The sequence below is a fragment of the Pogona vitticeps genome, chromosome 2, assembly GCF_051106095.1.
Source record: "Pogona vitticeps strain Pit_001003342236 chromosome 2, PviZW2.1, whole genome shotgun sequence".
In the NCBI taxonomy this organism is placed as follows: Eukaryota; Metazoa; Chordata; class Lepidosauria; order Squamata; family Agamidae; genus Pogona; species Pogona vitticeps.
This window is the reverse complement of record NC_135784.1, coordinates 115,099,665-115,121,214: the sequence shown is the minus strand read 5'-3', so window position 1 is coordinate 115,121,214 and position 21,550 is coordinate 115,099,665. Positions and strand designations below refer to the sequence as shown.

General features: G+C 39.8%; 1 protein-coding gene across 2 annotated transcripts in view; it reads left to right on the top strand.

The window, feature by feature from the left end:
- The window catches only part of DOCK2 (dedicator of cytokinesis 2), a 386,088-nt gene that overhangs the window by 353,038 nt on the left and 11,500 nt on the right, over positions 1-21,550 (top strand). For both annotated transcript variants that reach the window (XM_072990261.2, XM_020780495.3), the window contains exons 42-48: positions 5,869-5,950; positions 12,435-12,519; positions 13,690-13,776; positions 14,055-14,231; positions 14,365-14,448; positions 18,040-18,177; positions 21,400-21,527. In XM_072990261.2, the coding sequence (XP_072846362.2) occupies positions 5,869-5,950; positions 12,435-12,519; positions 13,690-13,776; positions 14,055-14,231; positions 14,365-14,448; positions 18,040-18,177; positions 21,400-21,527 (781 nt within the window). The remainder of the gene's footprint in view (positions 1-5,868; positions 5,951-12,434; positions 12,520-13,689; positions 13,777-14,054; positions 14,232-14,364; positions 14,449-18,039; positions 18,178-21,399; positions 21,528-21,550) is intronic.

The window sequence follows — 21,550 nt, the reverse complement described above, 5'->3', positions numbered from 1 at the left end:
ATGCAGTCCCTGCTGAACCCTCTAACCAGGAGGGCTTTTATGTTAGCGCGGTTGAATATCTTCCCTTCCGAAGTTCTCAAGGGACGGTATGCCAGAATACCCTTCGAAGAAAGAACTTGTAACCTCTGTGGTTTAGAACCTGATTCAGTTACGCATATTCTATGTCATTGTCCAGAGCTAAGAGATCTCCGAGACCGTACTCTAGGACCAATCATTTCAGACTTTCCGGGTCCCCCACAGTTTCTGACAGGCTTTCTCCTTCATGATTTCTCTCAAGAAACAACGATTTTAGTAGCTGAGTTCCTTGCACAGGTTCTCACTTCCCAGTCCTCAAAAAACTAACTTGACTCCCCTAAGCATCTGCGGTCTCATTCCCCCCCTCCTTACTATTTTAATTATTTACTTAACTGTATGTTTTAATATGTTCTTTTCTTTATGCCAATAAAGGTTGTTGTTGTGAGGAATTATTCACACCTCTACCAAGCATACTGTATATTATACCAGCTGGCCAGCACCAGAATGAAAACATACCAAACAAGTATTGTTTTTAAAAGTTGCTTCTGCCAACAGCCTGCCTGCCACTGCCCTCCCTGTTTGTCGGTGATGCCAGCCAGCTCCCCAAAATACGTTTTAGAACACAAGAACACATTTGCTCAAGAAAAAGACCTATTCTATACCTTTTGCACAACATGCTTTGTAAGAAATGACATAAATTTATGCAGCATTCTGTGGGAAATAGTGTTTATTCAGTGATTTTGTGGAAAGAAATAAACCACACTTTGTTCTCATGTGCCCACTAATTGTGAGACACGATCAAATTCACATCCTCAGGGGACCAAAGGGAGTTGGAATCCAACTGAACTCTGAAATGTCACAGATACCATGCACCTACTGTAACCACGGATTCGGGTGGCTGAACTTGGGAGCCTCTCGTACATGCAAAGCATCTGCCCTCTAGCCAGAGGTGATTGTGAGATAAGCATACACAGTGCAGGCAGCAGTGTTTTTCTCGTGCACTTGTAGCACTCCAAAATACTACTGTCCATCTGCAGCTTCACAAAGGAAGAATTTGACAGAATGATGAAGAGTTCTGCCTTAAGGGTGTACATGGAACAGCTGTCAAATTGTAGCTGTGCCTGGTGAAGGTCTTTGCACAGAGGATAATGGATATCATTCCAGCATTCAGAGCCAAATGAATCAATAAAACTAAAATCTCTCCTCCCCCAGATATTTGTATATTACTATGTGCAGAGTTCTTGTTGACAGGAAGTCCTGGCCCATGTACATCTCATAGACATAATAACAGCTTGTGACTCTAGTCAGATACCCAAGTATCAGAGTATTTAGGACTCATTGACAGAGTAAGAAAGCAATTTATTTCCCCATGAGATTCCCCATCCCCTCTAGCATAACATTGGTAATATATATGTGCATTCCACAGCATTTTTCAATTTTTAATTTATATTTCACCCTTTATGCCTCCTTGACAGGTGCTGGACATGATGATTAACAGAGTCCCTTCCAGCTCTGCAATTCTTATTCTTATTCTTATCCTTATTCTATCTCAGGAAAACACACATGAACATATATGACTGCCAGAAAAGAAGGCCATTCCAGCACCTCTACAATATCAGCAGAAGTGACCTAAAATAAAGCATGTGATTGAATAGCTTAGGGGTGCCTTCCTGAATGTCACTTGATGAGAAAATATCATCATTCATATAGGCCAGCACATTTCTCCTAGTGGAGCATTGACTTAAATAGTTGTCTCGAAGACCCTGTTCTGTAACCTAGCAGAGCACACTGTGAACAAGGGAAATAGGAGGAGGTTTCCTCTTTGGTTCAAGGGAGTAGGATAGAACATGAGGTGAAGTTGCTTCCTGCAGTATTCAAGGCCCAGAGTGTTTGGAGCTTTGTTAATGCTAACAATGGTACCTATTTTGGCTGTTTTCTCATTGTGTTGGTGGTGTACTAACCAGGATCTTACTGGTGTTCCATATATTTTGCATATCTTGCTGCACCTAATTGTTGCTAAATGACAAGATGCCAGGCTTGGTTGCACAATCAGGCATGTGACTGAAGCATGCCCTGGCGGCTTGTCAATTAGCTGCAGTTGCCTGTGTTAAGTTATGCAAATCTCATGCAAACACCAAGGGGCTTCTAGCCAATATTTCTTGCTTTCTGCCTATTTGTTTGGTGGAAGAACATATAACAGAATGCTAATATGTCATCTCTACATGTTAAGCTGTCAGTTTAGAAAGATGATATTTTTGTGGCATGACTTTTAAAAGCCCGCACTCACATTGTAAAGCGGACAAAGAAAATCTGAAAAACCATAAGCCTTCTACAAGAATGTTTTATAACACCTTGTCAAAACAACATCACTGCTTCCATTTCTCGAGCCCCAACACTCAAGCTAAAAGCACTTTAAAACCAAGCTTTTCTTGTTCTTTACTCACCCTTCACCTTCCCTTTTTCTGAGCTTTGTATTCTGGGTAAGAAAACTGTTGCACAGGCGTACGTTAGCCTTTTTAAAATCAGACTGGTGCTTCTTACCTGTAGGGTGTAATTTTGAAGAGCTATTTTAATAATAACAACAAAAATTGTTCCGGCTTTTATTCACCTAGCATGCTGCAACAATTCCACTCAACAATGGGTAGGCACGAGCCCCTCCCCTTAAAGGATTTTATTTAAAACTGCAGACCACATATTTTATCAAAATCACGTAGGACATTGCATGAAGCTCATGCGTAAATTGCGATCGGCGCTATATGGAAATTAACCATTCTGTAATCTTGCAGTGTATTAAATAATCTTAAGCTGCCAGAAGCTCTTTTTAAAAATAGATATATTCATACCACAGACAGATATTTTGTTCTTTCTTTAGAAAGCTCAGAGCAGCTTCCACAAGTCTCCCTTCAAGCTCTCATCCATGCACTAATAACTTTCATCGCCACTTAGCATCAAGGGTGGGACAGAACCGGGATACTTCCATGACATTCATCTGGCCAGTAGTTTCCCAAAAGATGACCTCTGAACTGTAAACTGAGAGCCTGATTCCTTTCAGAACTCCAGATTTAATTGACTCACTGTGTTAGTCCCAACCAGGATTTAAAGGGGCCCACAGGAAGGATACTTTACTGTGGAGTTAATTCTCTCTTGTACATATACTATTGCATCGTGTGACAGCAGTTTGGGTTGCTTAACCAGTACAAAAATATGGACAGCAAATGCATACGCTAGAGCACATGTAGGCAACCTAGGACATTTTTGTGTGCTCCAGGACCACCACCGAATCCACACACACCCAAATATTTTTTTCATTCTAAACCTTCTATTTGTGCTTCTAGAAGCCTCCAGTACTGACAGTTCGACATTAAGAGCCACAGAACATACAAAGTGAAAACTTTGCTTGTTTAGTGGCCAACTGTGAACCTTTCTGGGTGCACTGCAACCTACGTTCGGGTCTAGGTAAAAAAACTGGAACCAAAGTGCATTGATACTAGAGCCATGATTCCAAAGTGAACATCTCCAGATGTTGCTGAATGGGATTTTTGTGAACTGTAGTGCTATAGCATTTGTGAGGCAAGTGGAAACCACTGCCCTAGAAAGAAGGGAAAGCCTCATGTTGTTTCTGACATGATCAACAAAGCTGCAATTTTTAAAAAGATCACCAAATACTTTTTACCTTGTGCTGTACAGAAGAAGATGACACATGCTGCCCCATGATTAGACTTGGAAACAACCTCACTGGTATGTTTCTACCCAGAACTTGGAAGTGTTACTTTCTGAACTACCACTTCCCAAATGCTCCCACCAGCACAGGCGCTGGCCATAGAGGCTTTTAGGACCTGTAGTCGAAAAAGTAATTTTTCTAAGATCTTCATCTAGTTCATCCTATTGTCATTTTCTTCACTATATTTAGTCATCATCCATCCACAAGTTAAACTCACGTGGGTGGAGAAAAGCACTGTTATCTGCAACAATGGCATGTCATTGATTTTTTTTAAAAATTATAATCTTAGTAGAATGTGCCAATGCTAATGCATGTTGCTTAGAATGGAAAATGGGGGAAAATTATGTCTGCCCATTTTGGAAACCAAGAGTCATGGTCATATGGGAAAAGGGTGGTAAGTAAAGAGATTTCCACCTTACTGCTGAAATTAACAAGGAATATTCCATCCTAACTTCTTTCAGTAAGGCCCTTCTCTTGGTCCTGTCAGTATCATCCTTAAAGGCCGAGGACCTTCTCAGTGGCTGCCTGGACTGTGGAATGTGCTCTCCTGGGAAGCATGTTGGCCCTCCTCCTTTTGTCCTCCTGTTGGCAAGCAAAGATTTTCCCTTTTAACCATCCCTGTAACTGAATTGCAATGGAGTTGGATCAGATAGGGGCTGTTATAGGATGCTCCCTAGACTTAAATAGTGAGTATGTTTTCAAGTGTTTTAAAACTGTGGTTTTTAGTATTCTTATTGGTTTAATACTACTATTATGTATTAGTGTGATTTTATTTGTGTTTATTATATTATTTTCATTAATTTCACGAAACCCATGTATGAATGTTGAAACCTAAGCAATATCACTTAATACAAAAGACAAAAGAAGTATGTTGACTATGGCAAATCTGTCTTTTACACATGTCCTGCCTGGTAAGAAACAGACTCAAAGCACTTCAGGTAGCATATGTGAGATTCAGATATTTAAACACTAGAATCATTGGATGGGTTGCTTGCTGTGAGTGGAGGAACAGGAGTGAGCCGTCCTCACTTGAAAAGCCAAAAGATGAAAGTGAAGGATGTGTCGTGGGGGAACTAATAAAACTGGATGATGATGACGGCGGAACAAATAAAGCGGTTCAAGTGTTCCTGGCGGAAAGAGCGAGGGATCGGGGGGAGGAGTCGGGTGTATGGAGATGGGACGAGGAGATAAAAGGAGAGGAGGAGGGAGGTAGAGGCAGAACGGAAAGTGTGGAAAGACGGGTTCAGACGGATGAAACAGGAGCAGAACGAGAGAGAATAGCCCGGTTGGTAAAAAGCTTTCCAAACCTCATGAAGGAGGATGGACTGCTGCCCTTGCCCAAAGAACTAAAGAAGCAGGGAGCAGGTGAGCAAAGAAAGGGATGGAACAAGGAAGTGGATTCGGTTACTCAACCTTGGGAGGTTTGCGGGACCCCTTGTGGAACCAGCTCCTTTCTACCGAGGCTAGAGGGTGCTGTCCTGAAGCATCCTTGTTGTGGGACGACGTGCGGTACTGAGTATTCCCATAATGAATTCGGGTGCAACCCTCCTCCCTGGAGTGAAGAGACGTTAAGAGTGGGGAATGTTGGAACAGTTGTTAAACCTAAGAAGTATACCCTGTTAACAGATGCAGAGTTGTTGGACCCGTTTAGTCCGGACTTAACCAATGTTAAAGTTAATAAACCTGAGTTGATTGGAACAAAAACGTCTACCCCGACTGTCATTCCCGCCAAATCCCTAGGCCCGCCTACGCTAGACAAAGAACCCAATCACACTTGCTTTGTTGTGATTAATCACCCTGTCTTTCTGTTCTTGCTCTTCTGTGTACTTCGCTTCACAGAAGGAGAAGATATTAAATTTATGCAAAATGCAGAAACAGCAACACGCACAAAAGGCACTCATCTCATTATTAGGGGCTTGCCAGTGTTGACACAGCTTATCTTGGGTGAGAATAATAAATTTCTTCACAACCTCACTATTCAGATAACAATGCCAATATTCTTGACTGTAGAGCTTTTAATCTCAGATATATTTGGTGAAGATTTGTTTGTTTCCACGCTGCTGATTGTAACCTGTAACAGGGTATAATTGAATATGATCTATTCCTTATGTCCTTAACTGATTTGGTTTTAGACATACAGTGCTTCACAGTACAGCCAGTTTTGGAAGAGCATCCTCGATTCAAAAACAAACCAGTGCCCGATCAGATCATCAAGTAAGTTTGATTCATGTTTCTTGTTGTTGATATAAAAATCCTTGAGACCGATTGTCTCACAGAGTTATTAAAATTGTGATCTTGCTTTCCTGCCATCTGCTTCAAGTTGATTCTATGTCAAGCTAGACAGAGGAGATGTTCAGATATGGGAAGTCATTCCCCCGACACACTTACATTTGTGCAACAGCACCCAAAATGTTCAGTGAATGCTTACTATTGAAGAACGCAAATGTAAAGTGTACATATTTGAAAAATGAATGAGCATGCTTTACCTGGCAGAAGAAATGCATACATTTCAAAAAAGTACACAAAAATATATAATATTCTATGTAATATACACAAAAACATATAATATTAAAAATAGAAATAAATGCAACATTTCTATGGGGGAATGCCTACCTCCCCACAATCTGGTATAGATCTAAGCCCAAACAAGCTATGAAGTGTAATTAAGAGAACCTCAAGGGTTTTGCTGATTTCAACATCTCTAAGCACCATATACATTTGAAATTCATTTAATCATATTCAGTAAGAAGTATTAACAGGACCCGGAAATACATTCTCTCCTGATTTGTGAGCTGTTACCAGCTAATATTTCCACAGAAAATGGAGGCCTGATAGTGTGGGACAGCATTTAGAAAATGTACTGTTTGTGGACCATTATTCCCAGAATCACCCAGACAGCACAGCTGAAGTGTGGGGACAGTTTGTTTGTGTATGGAATGAGCTGTACTATAATAATTGCACCACAGGTTTCTCCAACTGACCAAATTTGTGGTGGCAAAGAAACACTTTACTTTCAAAGCCTTCTGTTTTACATACCTTAATTTGTTTTACATAGCAAGAATCTGATATGACTTACTTTTATTTTCATCTTGTTTCACAGCATAATGCTGTATATCCAAGGCAGCACTGAAGAAAAATCATATTAAAATATTAAATTAAAAGCTTCCTACTTTCATCCTGCTTCCATGTAATTCCTTTCCTTGTCAGGAAGCTGTGGGAGACACGTGACAGGATGACATTACATTCTATCATTAAAAGAATCTAAGAATTATTTGCTTCACATGCAGATTCAGATTTTCAATAAGACAACATCTTGAGTTCCCTAAATATGTCCTTTAAATATCAACAGCAAAGAGATAATCTTTATATAAGTAATTTTTACCATTAGCAACATAAGGCATTTTTCCAGCTGGATCCAATTGCTAATATAAAAAGTGTTCTACCAGGAGGCATACAAATTACCAGCCTAATAAGGGACACCTTGAAAACATGTGTGTGCAAGTCTTTGTACCTGTCCTTCCATCTGTCATGCTTAAGTTTATTTTCCCCTCATCATTAAGGGAAAAAAACCTTCTGCTGAACCTCCAATCTGGCTAATGCTGCCAAATGCAGCTGAAGGAAGAGAATGATAATTCAAATGTAATGCAATAGCTGTCATCTATTAGACAGAACCTTTTGTGCTTTTGTCTCCATCAGTCATTGGTACAGTAATGGGAAGGTGGCAACCACCCTATAGTGCTAAGTTTGGAAGAGAATCTGCTAACAATAAAGACAGCTTAAGTGAATATACTCTCTTAGGGCCATGGGATGATTTTTTGTGTGTCTTTGGGGAAGCTGAAACTCCTAATCTTTTCAGCCACATCCCTTCCTTCTGACACTCCTCTGTCATTTGTCTGATTTATGTTTCTATCTCCTTTCTTCCTGCCATGATGGCATAATGAGTAAACTGTTTATATTTTGGTGTCTCATTGTGCATCAAAGCTTTTGACAAATCTTGATTCCATTTCCGTTCATAGTCTCTGAGATCTTCTGTTTTGCTCAAGATTAATTCATGTTGATCTGTTCCCCCCCCTTTTTTTTTTCTTGTGGGGCAGGAAAGAATTAGAAACTTTGTGAGGCAAGAGGGTTAAGAATTCCCCTTACAGATTTCATTCAGGTTTGGTAGATTAATAGTTGCACAAAATTAATGGAAGAAGCGGAAAACATCTTTCCATAGGGAACAGAAACCTCGTTATTTTGGTTTCTTTCTTTGCATTCTTTAATGGTGCCTGGTCTCCCAAATTTTACCTGGAGCAGATCAGCAGCAACTTCCAGGTTAATCTATTCCATGACTAAGAGAACCTTTATAAAAGTCTGTTACTGGTGATATGGACATGTGCCCATATTTTTTTAATAATTTGGCAGTTTCTGAGCAGTATTTTATAGAACACTCCTTCTGTTTTGGTACTGATGGGCGGGATACAAATCAATCAATCAATCAATCAATCAATCAATCAATCAATCAATCAATCAATCAATCAATCAATCAATCAATCAATCAATCAATCAATCAATCAAATAAATAAATAAATAAATAAATAAATAAATAAATAAATAAATAAATAAATAAATAAATAAATAAATAAATAAATAAATAAATAAATACTGCCCTAAGGGTATTGATGGTGGATCAGCAGAGGATGCTTTAATGTATTAAGCCCTGAACAGCTTGGATCTATCTCAAGGACCCCATCTCCCTTTATGAGCCAGTCCGGGTGTTAATATTATCAGGGGAGGCTCCCCCCCCTCAGTCCCAGCATCTTCACAGGTGTGCTTGATGGGGACATGGGAGAGGGTCTTCTCTGTTGCTGGTCCCAGGTTTTGGAATTCTCTCCCACAGGAAGCTAGTCGCACTCCATCTTTGCTGTCTTTCTGCAAGCAGACAAACATTGTTCTCTTTAGAGTGACTGGTTGTCTGAGAGGGAGGGTTAAATGGAGTGTTGAGCTTTGCTGCTTTGAATCTGTCTTTGGTGTTGATTTTGTTCATCATTTTTAGTGTGGTATTTGTTTGATTACTTTTAATATTTGTATCCTTACTGTTGTTAACTTTTAAATATTGTCTCTTGCTGATGCAAGTCACTTTGGGTCCTTTTAAGGAGAAAAGCAGGGTAAAAATATTTTAAACAAAATTAAAGTATATACATAGTTTTAATAATTTTACTTTTACTTTCTTTTGTTTGTTTATTATTGTAACCCATAGGATAACATTTCTGTAAGCTATGTTGATTAAGCAGGTCTGTTCTAGTTGAAAATAAACACTGGATTAAATCCTTGGAGTCCAAAAAATCTGGAGGTCCATATGTTCCTAACAGTTCGAGACAGTTTTCTGCAGGCCCGGCTGTGCCCACCTTTCTCCTCCCACCACCATCCATTTTCTATGTGAATGAATATCAGCAAATTTAGAGCTCAGTATCACAAATGTAATATGCTTCTTATTTTGTATCTTACTGTTGTGTATAATATTTATGTGTCGCTCTTATATAGTAGACCCATACACATGCACACAAAGCCACACATAGATTTTTAAAAAAAGAAAAAAAAAGAACTCAGCCTTACCACTGATATGTTAATCTACTGACTGAAGGGCATTGTTCATTTTTTTAAAAAAGTATCAGTAAAGTTATTCTCAGATGCACAGCAGAAAAAGGGATTTGTTCATCATTGCCCATTTGTGACGATTTTATTTTTTTGAAGACTAGCTATTAAGTTTCTTCAGCAGGGTATTTAAACAGCTGAGAGTTTCCCCCCTCTCTTTTTGTGTTATGCAGTATCATTAAATAATATTGGTGGCACTTTGGCTTCATTTTCAATTAGATATTTTCCCCAAGACTTGCCTACCTTTCACGAAGTGGTGTTGTTTTATGGCTCCATGCTTTTGAGAGTCTAGATTGCTGCACTATAAGTGGAATTGCCACAAGAGCTGATCTTGTTATATCTTCAACAGTGGTTGAAATATCGCACGTAACAGCAAGGAAAATATCATCTGCTTTACCGGGTCATTTACAGCTCGCCATAAAACATAGTACTTTATGTGCGTCTATAAAAGAATAAATAAAACAGGGAAGGGGGGAGTTGGTGGACTGGGCGCAGAAGCAGCCATGTCTGCAGAGTGAGATTTCAGCAAATTGCCATTCAGAATGGCTGGGTGGACTTTCATGTTCTTTTGACCTCTGAAAATAATGTTGGCTTCTATCGATTTTGATATAATATTTCTAACTAGGTGTACTGTTTTATGTTTCTGGTTTTTTTTTAAGTTTGAAAACTTCGTAACATTAAGAAACAATACTTAGATCATACCCTTGAGACAAAAATACCTCATGCCAGCTACTCCTATTAGTTAATATTTATAGTATGAATAGCCACCACATAATATGTGAGCAGAATAGAGAAGCGATAGATCCCCAACTCTGGGAAGAGGCTCACAGTCTGTGGCTAGAGCTGACAAATAGTTTTTAAGGTCACTGGAGGTGATCTGAGAGAAGCTTCCTTCTGTGTGGCACATGTGTATCTCTTTTCTTGGATTTTTATATTTGCATATCAATGTATTTTGTATTATCTACTTTCTGCCCATGGTCAAACAGAGATTAAATAATACGAACACCTAAAAGAGTTTGGCAGAAGAAAAGTGTACATCTAACAAACAGTGTTATGTTTAAAAAAATTCTATTCTATCAAAAAGCTGTTGTCTGTTTCTATTGGAGACTTTCTCTCAAGATGAGCTTTTAATGACCTTTCTCTGGCCCTTTTTCCTGCCCTTCTATGGGCACTGAGAACAAATGTGATTCAAGGATAAGGGAAGGTGTGTGTAGAGTGAGTTGTCACCAAGTCAACGCCCAATGCTGAGTACTTACCACTAACTAAATTCAGCCTTCCATTCAAATGATCTGGCCCTGGTGGCTAATGGCTTCTGATAGGTTCTGGCACAGACAGTCTGTGGGGCACATACATGTTTTAGTCCTCCCTAAACATCCCCCTACTCTTTGCAGAACCCACACAGTTCCTTCACTGTACCTTTGAAGTGAGGACAATGAAATAAGAGGGATGATGGCTAGAATGGAGGTGGAGAGAGAATTGTGCTAGATCAAAGACATGTTGAGAGACCCTGGTTAAATATTTTCAGTGAAAAAGTTACAGGATGTCTCTTCTACCTCTATAGGATCCTCACACTAGTGTCCAGCACAGCTCTTCATTGAGGGAGGGGGGGAGAGGGGGAGAGAGGGAGGGAGGGAGAAGGAGAGGGAGAAGGAGGGAGAGAGACTCTTTTGCTTGGTGGCACATCATGACTAGTTTACAAAAGTCATTATGACTCTTGTGAATCATGATTTAGGTTTGTACCTTTCAGTGTCAGCAATATCAAGAACACTATCTGGTCCAGTTTCTGTTGTTGAGACCTGAACCTATATAAGTCTTTATATTTTATGGGCAGGCTGCTTGTGTTGTTATTGCATATACTGTATTGCAACATTCCTTTTCCTATTTGAGTTCCTGATTTCAAGTGGTGATAACAGGGAATTATGGCTTTGCCTCATGGCCATAGGGAGCTTGTGATCAGATAGACAATGTTCCCTCTGAGATTTGGGGGGGGGGAGTTGCACCCCCAATGAGTCAAGGAGATGCTCATATTCATGGCAGTTGTGTTGTAGGGTTCCACAAGGATCTAGTTTACCCCACATGCCTTTCAACCTTCACATGAAACTGCTGGTTTCATCTAGAAAACTGGGATGAGATGCCATCAGTTGTGCATATAGTTTCAGTTGTACTGTACCTCTCTTTTCCCTTTAATATAAATGAAATAGTTAATCTTAGGACAGTGGACTAGAAGTGAGCCAATAATGCACGGTTTAATAAGACAACACAATTATTATTTGCAAGAAATGTGTCTGATGCTGGAAGGATCTCCACTTCTACTAAATGATCAGCTCTGTAGCTTGATAATTGTGACCCTTCCTTGCCCCTTGAAACACAGGTATCTCTAGTAGCTAGGACCACCGTGCATTGGCATAGGCTTTTATATTGAATAAGCTCCCTTCCTGGATTGAGATAACTTGGCAAGAATCATCCATGACTTTTCAACCTCTTGTTTGGGTTATTGCAATGTATTATGCAGATGTTTACCTTTAAAAAGGAGTTTATGAAGGTCAGCCTGACCAAAACAGGGCAGCAAGGCTGTTAATTGGCAAAATCACATTGTGTCAGTACTCTGCCATCTGCGCTAGTTGCCAATCTGTTTCAGGACTCAAGTTACAGTGCTAGTTTTAATGTCTGATGCTCTAAATATTTTGTGGTGAAATTGCCTGAAGGATTTCCTTCTGTATTTATTTACCTTGAACCTAAAATTCATTAACTGAGGCCTTTCCCAGGTGTCCTTACTAAAGGAAGCAAAAGCATGTATCTGTGAGAGAGGATGATGTTTCAGTGCTGGTGCCTGGTCTGTGGAATATCCTTTCCAGCGAGGAACACCTGATGTTTATATTATATTCAGCACTTTATTTTCTTGAATGTTTTACTAATTGTTTTGTGCTTTTGTATTTTTCCACTGTGCCATCCTTGCTCTTGAATGTGTCTCCATCAAATGTTTTTGCCAGTTTTCTCTTATTCTTATCTGACCTCTTCCAAATTGCCACTATTCTTTTAATATGCTGCCATTTTTTTCTTGTAGCTTTTATAAGTCTAACTATGTGCAAAGATTCCATTATTCAAGACCAGTCAGAAAAGGTTCCGTTGACCCTGAAAATGAATTTGCTGTAAGTTTTTTTTAATATATATATATATATTCTCCTTTCTAGAAATGTCCAGGACTGTATGTCTCCAAAGTTGATGTATGGTGAATGTTCAGGCTGAACAATATATTATATCCAGAGGTTGGGTTGAGTGTAGTGAGAAAGATGGATAAATGCCTCTGTAGCACTCTGAGGGCTGGGAGAACTATGCCTTCGTCCAGTTATTGGTATCTTAAGAGCCAACAGTTACCTTGAGACCAGCCTGGCCTGCTACCTCTGGGATAGATTTTACCTGCATGAGAGCTGAGAAAGAATCAAGTGCTGAGCATATTTATTCTGGTTTCATGGTATGCTATGGCCAGAACATTTAAAATGGAGGTAATGCAGAAATACAATCTAATATCCACTTGAGGGAAACTCAAAAATATGCCTGCTTTTCCTCAGCATTATTATTCAGAAATATCCAAGGTATGATGAGATGTACTCCCACCTAAGTATGTGTAAGATTGTAGTTTGAGTAATAATCAAGTTTGGCTCACTAATAGGCAAAGTAGCAGGCTTCAGAAACTAACTTGTATATGTGCAGCCAGAAATAACTGATGAAGTTCGAATGGGGTTTGGTTGAATGGGTTAGGAAATAGGAGTGTGCCTTTACTGTTATAATGGTGATCAGAACAACAGAGATGCAAACATTTGAAAGGTCCTGTTTGAATTGGTGGTTCATTGTTGTCAGATTTTCATGTTACTGTGTGAAATTTAAAGCACATTTCAATGAAGAACTTACATTTAGTAAATTGCATGGGTTTATCTACAGTATTGCGTATAATTTTCAGCCTGTCATTAAATAATACCCAAGCCAAGTGGAGTCATAAATGATTTGTTGGTAATGCTAAAGACAAACCTTTTACTCCATTATCAGCCTGGTTCTAATCTAATATGTGTCCATTCTACTAAACCGCTTCCCCTTCAGTGACTGGATGTCTCCTTCTATTGGCAGGTTGAATAAGAGTGCCATCGTTTAGAATTGGATTTGTAAAGCTATCTCTTCTGTATTTAATTTTCTTTCTTTCTTTCTTTTTAAATAGCACATCATGTCAGGAAAGGCACTTCTGTTATTCCAGTTACCGTGATCGCTTACCATCCTAACAATATGATTTCACTGTGACAATGCTCCCTCTTTGTGTCTTTTAATAGTCTATGTGGATCGAGAGAACGTCTTTTGTTACGGCTTACAAACTCCCTGGTATCCTGCGTTGGTTTGAGGTTATTGCAATGTCACAGGTGTGTAGCAGAATTCTGATTATAGTGACTGCATAGCTTAACCCATAGGAATGCAAGGCAAAGTTGCCAAATGCTGTTTCATCTCAGTCTATGACTTTATAAAGCATTAAAAAAGTAATCCAACGTATATTCCTTTCCCCGCTTCACATGGGAAATTCTGATTAAATGTTAAATAACTTCCAAGTTGCCACTGTATTATGAATGCAGGATCCGCTTAATGTATAAGTAATAAAGTTTTGGATGAAACAAAGAGTGTTTTTAATCTCTCTCCCATATAGACAACAATTAGCCCTCTGGAGAATGCCATTGAAACAATGTCTATGACAAATGAGAAGATCTTGGCCATGGTTAATCAGTACCAAAGTGACGAGAACCTTGCCATTAACCCTCTGTCCATGCTTCTGAATGGAATTGTTGATCCAGCTGTTATGGGAGGGTTTGCTAAATATGAAAAGGTAAGGACTGGGATGGTTGCTTTGTACATTAAGTAATCCTTTGATTTACTGTACCAGCAACACAACCCTGGAGACGACATTGAGTGTTTCAGTGTTAAAAAGAAAGATTGTCTGATTTGTTTTCTGCTTGTAGGCTTTCTTCACAGATGAGTACATCAGGGACCACCCAGAGGATCAGGAGAAACTAAACAGACTCAAAGACCTGATTGCTTGGCAGGTAATAACAATGCTGGACACAGTTCTCTAAAGTATTTTTGTTTCTTTTTTTCTTGCTTATTGTTTTCCAATGAAGCAGCAAAATATGAGTTTAGATACAGAACATGTGCATGTTTGCCTTTCCTCCTTTAATAAAGAACATGTTTTCTTGAAATTATTTGCTCTTTAATCTGCTACCAGTATTATATAAAATTCCTCATCATATTGCCAGAAAACTGTGTTGCAATGCAAAAGCAGCCTGACTGTGAAGTTGGTTTGATGAATTTTCAAGACATTGTTGGCCAAATGTGTAGGTTTCTGAACAAAATTCTACCAGTTCTTTTTGCAAAATTAAAGGACTCAACGCAAAGGCCAGAATTTTGTTTGTTTAATCTGCTTGAATGCTGATCCTTGCTTGAGCAAGGAGATACTTAGTACCTTCTTAGTGAGGTGTAAATGGGGTGATTTGCACACTGGATATTGCATGAAACTGCACAAGTAGAGAGGAACACTCTGCTGGCAGGGCAATAGGATTCTAGCCAAAGGAAGATGGCCATGTCGCAGAGTCACATAAGTCAAGGGGAAAGACTGTACTCAGGGTTCATAAGATTCCATTGCAACTTTCTCATCATGTAATTCTTAACATTTGGGTGTCAAATGAGGGGGAAAGGATTAATGTTTTAATTATTTACATACTGGGATTTCAGCTAGAAAACTAGCTGAGAAAGTTGTACTGAAATCTTATGAACCAGTGCACCCTCCTTCATTCTTAAACATTTTTAAGAAAGTTCCCAAAAGCAAATTACCTTCCTTTATATAAAAGGGGGAAAATGGACTTTGCTTCTACAAAAGGGAAAACGTGAATGCAAGAAGAGATCATTGTAAATCACCCTTGGTCTTATTGTTACGGGAAACTAAAAGAATGAAATTTTTAGTATTTTCTACTAAACACTTGCTATGGGAATGAGATGATAATTCATTATTATTCCTAATTTTATAGCCTTTCCCCCCCCATGAGTGAGGTGTTTTAAGTCCTTACAAGATTTTAGTTCACAATTTTGAAATCAGCAGTTACATTCAGGTTTCTTCTATCCCCATGAGTCTACATAATTTACATTTGCATATTAAGACACTGAATAGACAATAAGAGCTTTCATCAGCAACTTAAAAAGATTTGCTGGAACTCCTTATGACAGTTTATGGAATTGCTACTGAGCTGCTTTATTAATACTTATTAAGACCATAATTCTAGAAAGCCATAGACTTGGGCTATGGGTATCCTGGAAACTTCTACTGAATCTGATTTCTGAGAGAAAAAAGGAAGTTGACATAAATGAGAAGCTAGCTCTTTTTTAATTTGTTTTGAGCAGCCATGGAAACCTCAACCCTGCTCTGTGTGTATGTTATTTCTTGCATAGATATATGTCTGCCTAGGACTGTGGACTAAGACTTGATACAGATGCAGTATAAAATGAAAGGACTGTTTCCTTCCTTGTTTGTTGCAAAACATGTGCCTTTGTTGCATCTAGAGATGGGCACTGAAAAATGGTAGCTTGTGATGTTTCATGGTTAGCCATGAGCCATGAATCACCATGAACGGACTGGAAAACCAAACTGTGAACTAGAGAGGAGGGGCATACTGGGGGGGGTCTACCTTCTCCTGCCATGCTGTGCTGCCACTGCTGCCCCTGCCGCCAAGACAGGAGGCCCAACTCCTGGAAGGAGCTGATAGGCCGAGTGATGATATCAGCTGATAGGCAGGTGCATGCACAGAGACAGCAGGAGGTGTGGCTTCTCTTTCAGAAGCCGGGCCTGCTGTATCAGTGACAGCAGAGGCGGGGGGCACCAGTGTGTGTGTACTTCCTTCTACTGTGCCATGCCTGCCTTCACCAACATAGCAAGCCCGGCTCCTGGAAGGGAAGCAAGGCCAGAGGAGGTGGCATGACCAGGTAAGGAGGTGACAGGGGCAGTGGAAAGGGGCAGGCAGGCAGCAGTGGAGGCAGGGCAGCCAACAAGACTGATCAGTAAGTTATCACTCCTGGAATTATTACTTGTATTTTCTTGTTTTTGTCAAAACACTTAAATGCTGCAAAAAAACTCCACCAAACAACACCTATATGAAAGATGCAATGTAACAGTAAAGTTTCCTTTTAGAACCTAAATGTTTATTGCTACCAGTCTTTGTGGGCCAGCGCCTGTAATTGTCAGTTGCCTGCTTCTTTGACATGCAACTCAACAGGAAAAGTATGGGCTTACTGTGAGAAAGCTATGGAAAATGTTTGCAAAGAAATGTTCCAACTCTGACTAACGGAATAGGACCTTCCCTTATTTAAAAAATAATGAATGTGTGCTGTCAAGTCAATTCTGACTCCTGGTGGCCTTTTCCAGGGTTTTCTAGGTAGAGAAGACTCCAAAGTGGTTTACCATTCCCTTATTTGGGGGACAACCTGGGACTGTGCAGCTTACCTAAGGCCACACAGGCTGGCTCTTTTGGGAGGCACTGTGGGGAACTGAACTCCCAGCCTCTGGCTCCGTAGCCAGATACCTGACTCACTGAACTATCCAATCAGGTCCTGTATTTAGATGACTAAATATCCATGAATATCTCAGTTCCAGCCAGTAGTTTTTTCTAGCAATGGTTTAGTATTTATTTGTGGCCCAATTTATTGCACCTCTGTGGCTGCCTCCACCTGCTTCTGAGAACCATGAAGATACTCCCTCTCTATAGATAGGACAGAGGTTGTGGCTATGTACTGTAGCAATCACTGGCATTGAAGATGGCATTGAAAAATTAAGCCTGCCTCTTAATTTTTGTTTTGCACAAGACCTTCATGGGATTCTCATGAGCTAACTTTTTATTTATTTATTTATTTATTTATTTATTTATTTATTTATTTATTTATTTATTTATTTATTTATTTATTTATTTATTTATTTATTTATTTATTTATTTATACCCCGCCCCTCTAGACCACTGGTTCTTAACTTTGGGTTACTCAGGAGTTTTGGACTGCAACTCCCAGAAGCCTTCACCACCAGCTGTGCTGACTGGGGCTTCTGGGAGTTGCAGTTCAAAAGCATCCGAGTAACAAAGGTTAAGAACCACTGCTCTAGACCATGTCTACTAATTATTTGGTTAAAATGGACAGCCTATATGCAACTTTGCAACACATAGTGAATGTCTACTATATATGAACTGAAGTGAACTGATGATCTGTAGTTTATTTTACTGATTATAACACACATTTGGCCTGATTAGCTGCACCAAAGTGTGTTGTAGAGTTCAAAGCTAGTGGATCTAAACACTCGCACATTACTCTTTCCCATTCATTATGTTAACAATATATCAAAGTCAATAAAGCATCCTTGTCTAAACCTCCATGATCTATGACAGTCCTTAGGAAATAGGACTCTGGAGTTGTTCTTACATCTTTCTCAGAAAGGTTCTTCCCTCCTTCTCCTGTTCTTCTCTTTTCATCTAGAATTTCCATCCAGAACCTACGGTATGAACTTGCTGCTACTTTTTGTGGGCAGGTGGTCTGGTTGGCATGCACATTATAGTCAGTTTGAAATATTTGGTGAAGATCAGGGACTTCTTTTTGTTCCTTCCCAGATTCCATTTCTTGGGGCTGGAATTAAGATCCATGAGAGGAGGGTTTCACCCAGCCTTCGTCCTTTCCATGAACGCATGGAGGAGTGTTTCAGGCACTTAAAGGCCAAAGTGGAGAAACAATATGGCATGAGAGAACTGGTAAGATTCGCTCCTCCCTTTTCTTTCCCTTCAGTCGGTTAAATTTTATTCAAGCTGCCCTAGGAAGGAAAACAACACTCTCATACCTTAAGGGTTGGCCTGTGAACCAAAGGCACAACATCTTCCTTTCATCCATTGGCAGATCAGCTCATTTGTCCCCTAGAGGGCTAGAGTTTGCTTTGTGCAGAGTTAAGAGCTTTGTTTGAAATAACTTTGATGCAGTTTGTTAGGGAGAAAGAAGAAAGCCTTATGAAAATATGACAGCCAGGGGACAGAGCTCCTCTTCCCCTTCTGCTGTAAATTTTAATCGCTTCCAGCTTTGAACCAGACTGAACATCTAGGGGTCCTAGTTCTTGGAAGATTCCAACTGTTTCCTGGATCTGCTTTTGAAACAACCTCTCCCGAGTGTGATAAAACATAAATACATTAGCTAAAATGGTACTGTAGACAAATAAAAAGCCCTGCAGAGTAGAATTTGCCACTCTATGTTTTTGACAGCTTTGGGCCGTAGCCAACAAAACAGCTAAATAATTAGATGAAAAATTTGATAGCATTAGGAACGAGAAGGCTGTTGTTCATGGAATGAAATGTCTATCCTCGCCTGGAACACAGCTCCCTTGCAGGCTTCAATGGGCTGAATCACTCTTACCATAGAAAAGCTCCTAGGTGGCGAGCACTAAAGCGTATTCAAGGGAGAGAAATCATCCAGTCTAACTTCTAAATAATGCAGGTTATGGATATTGTTTAGCTGTTTGTGCATATGCAAATGGAAGCTTATTAATTTCCCTTTCATTCTGCACCTCCTGGGCTTCACTGCTGTGGAAAGGTGCAATCTTTCTGTGTGTGTGGTACTACCACATAAGTTAGCTACCATACCATCAGAAATTTAAGTGAGGCCTAGCAGGGCTGGAGTGGCTGGTAGCGATTCCATCCAGAAAAGAGCATCCTCCTTTTGTGACCTAATTGTAGACCTCGGCTCTGTTTTTTTTTTAAAAAAAAAACCTTGGCCATCTTAGTTGACACAGCTGACGCCACTCAGATGTCAACTAAAAGTTGTCATGGTTCTCCTGACTGGTGGAGACATTGCCCTTTGCCTAATCTGGACGGCAAAGAGGAGAGATATTGTGGCTTGAGGCTAGGTAGACATGAGAGATGGAAAGAACGCTTTGTAAATCCATTGTTCTTCTCTTAATTTGGGCTGTCTAAACAAAACCTGGCATCTCAATGAAGAACAATTCAACCCTCCTGCAACTAAGAATGTGAGTGGAAGAGTTCTCCCTGCCCCCATCCTGCCACCTCCAGTTTCTCTGGTGTCCTTTGCCTTTGAGAAGCAGAGTGCATAAGCACAGCCAGCACAGAAGGATTGGTTGACAATGAAGAAAGCTGTGAACAATCCACTCAGTGTTCCAAATTCTTACATCAGCAAGCTACTTAATTTGGGGCAATTCACCCAGTTCTCATGGTTGGGTACTGACATATTTTTACACCCACCCACCGCAAGATGGGCAATCTTGCGAAGTGAGAATTCTGTTGAGAAATCTATAGCATGAAGAAGCTACTTGCCATTGTCCCTGATAAGAGCAATATTGAAATCCTTCATTCCTGTCTCTGAAGCCAGGGCTGCAAAGGATTTATATTCCTAGTAGGGATGGATTTCAATTGCTGAGCATGTCACACTACGCACTGAATAAATGTCACCTGGAATATAGCAAGCTGAAGGAAAGTTCCCAGATAGTATGGTACAATCTGACATGAAACATAGAGATAAGCCAGCAGATCAATTCAGCTTCTTTATGGTCTTCAGATACTCCCAGTTTATGCAAGCGACTATCTTGGGCTGAAATTCAGCACAGCTAGCTGTGGACTGATGAAAAGCAACTTTCTTCAGATACATGTGGACAAATAAATTACTTGATAACTTCTCAGGAAGTTTCTCATCAATTAGTAAGTTTGTGGGTGTATATATTTACACAAACCAGTTAATTCAAGAGTATAGCCATTCTGACCATATTCTCTCTCTCTCTGGTTGTCTTTTCCTGTGAAAGGCAACTGTGCAGATTGTGTCTCCTTGCTGCATTTGGGATACACCAGATGTGAAGCTATTCCCACTGCACATAACATGCAGAATGTTTTAGAAAATAAACTTGGGGAGCTTTATTCTGAATTTATGCTTGACTCCCTTGCCAGAGGTGGCTCTCAATGAGGAAGTGTTGGAATGGAGTTTGAAGTGTGAGATTAAATACCCATTTCCATATAGGTTTCATAAAATCTCTACAATTATTTTTAACCCCCCCCCCCAAATTTCAAGTATTAAATTTATGAAGATATGTTTTCTTTGCCATATATACATGGAGAATAGCTCTTCCAGCTTAAAGATAAAGGATGCCCAGCCTCTTTGATGTTATTAGCAGATCCTAAAGAAGGTGACCTACAGTATTTCTGATTATGGTCTATATTAGCTACAGAATGTATAGCTAATAGAGGACATCTTGTATGACCAGTATGTTTCATCTCTGTCAGGTTAATGGTAGGCAGAATAGAAATAGTGGTCAGAGGAATGATTTTAAGTCTCTGACTTCTGTTAATTTTCAGGTCTGCTTAGACAAGCAAGAAGAAATGCCTATTTGTATGATTTTGCAAAACAATGTAGTAAATATGACATAGTACTGCTCACTGAATAACTGAAGGACAGGTATTGCCTTTCAAAACCAGCCATATTAAAAGCATCAAGGTCACAGAAAAGAATAAGCAACAGTGAAGGGTTGGGTTTTGATTAGTTTGGCCTCACCAAACTCTGATGTGTCAAAGCTGTGCAACCCTAATTTCATCAGCATCCAAAAATCACACCAATTCTGTCAAGTCAGAACTGACTCGTAGTAACTCTAAAGTAAGGGAGATATTTTACGGAGTGGTTTTTCCAGTTCCACGCCCCCAGTGAGCTTCTATTGCTAAGTGGAGATTCTAATTCAGGCCTCCTGAGTTCTTCCTTGTGCATCACACTATCTACTACACCACATGAGGCATCCCAACACAAACTATGCGGCACTATTATCTTCAAGAACACTACGCAGGGAAATATTACTGGCTGAGAATTTTGCAGTTTGTTTTGGCCCAGGTTACGGTATGATTTTTCTCTCTGTCAGTGCAGCTAAGCAGTGACGAGATCCTTGTACTCAAAACTTCTTTATTGTGTTTTTCTTCTCTTCTGCATCCTCTGCTAAGCCTGACTTTGATGACAGACGAGTAGGTCGGCCAACTTCCATGCTGAGGTCATACCGCCAGATGTCTATTATTTCCTTGTCCTCCATGAATTCAGACTGTAGCACACCAAGCAAACCTGTTGCAGAAAGGTTAGTTTCATATTGACCCCTCT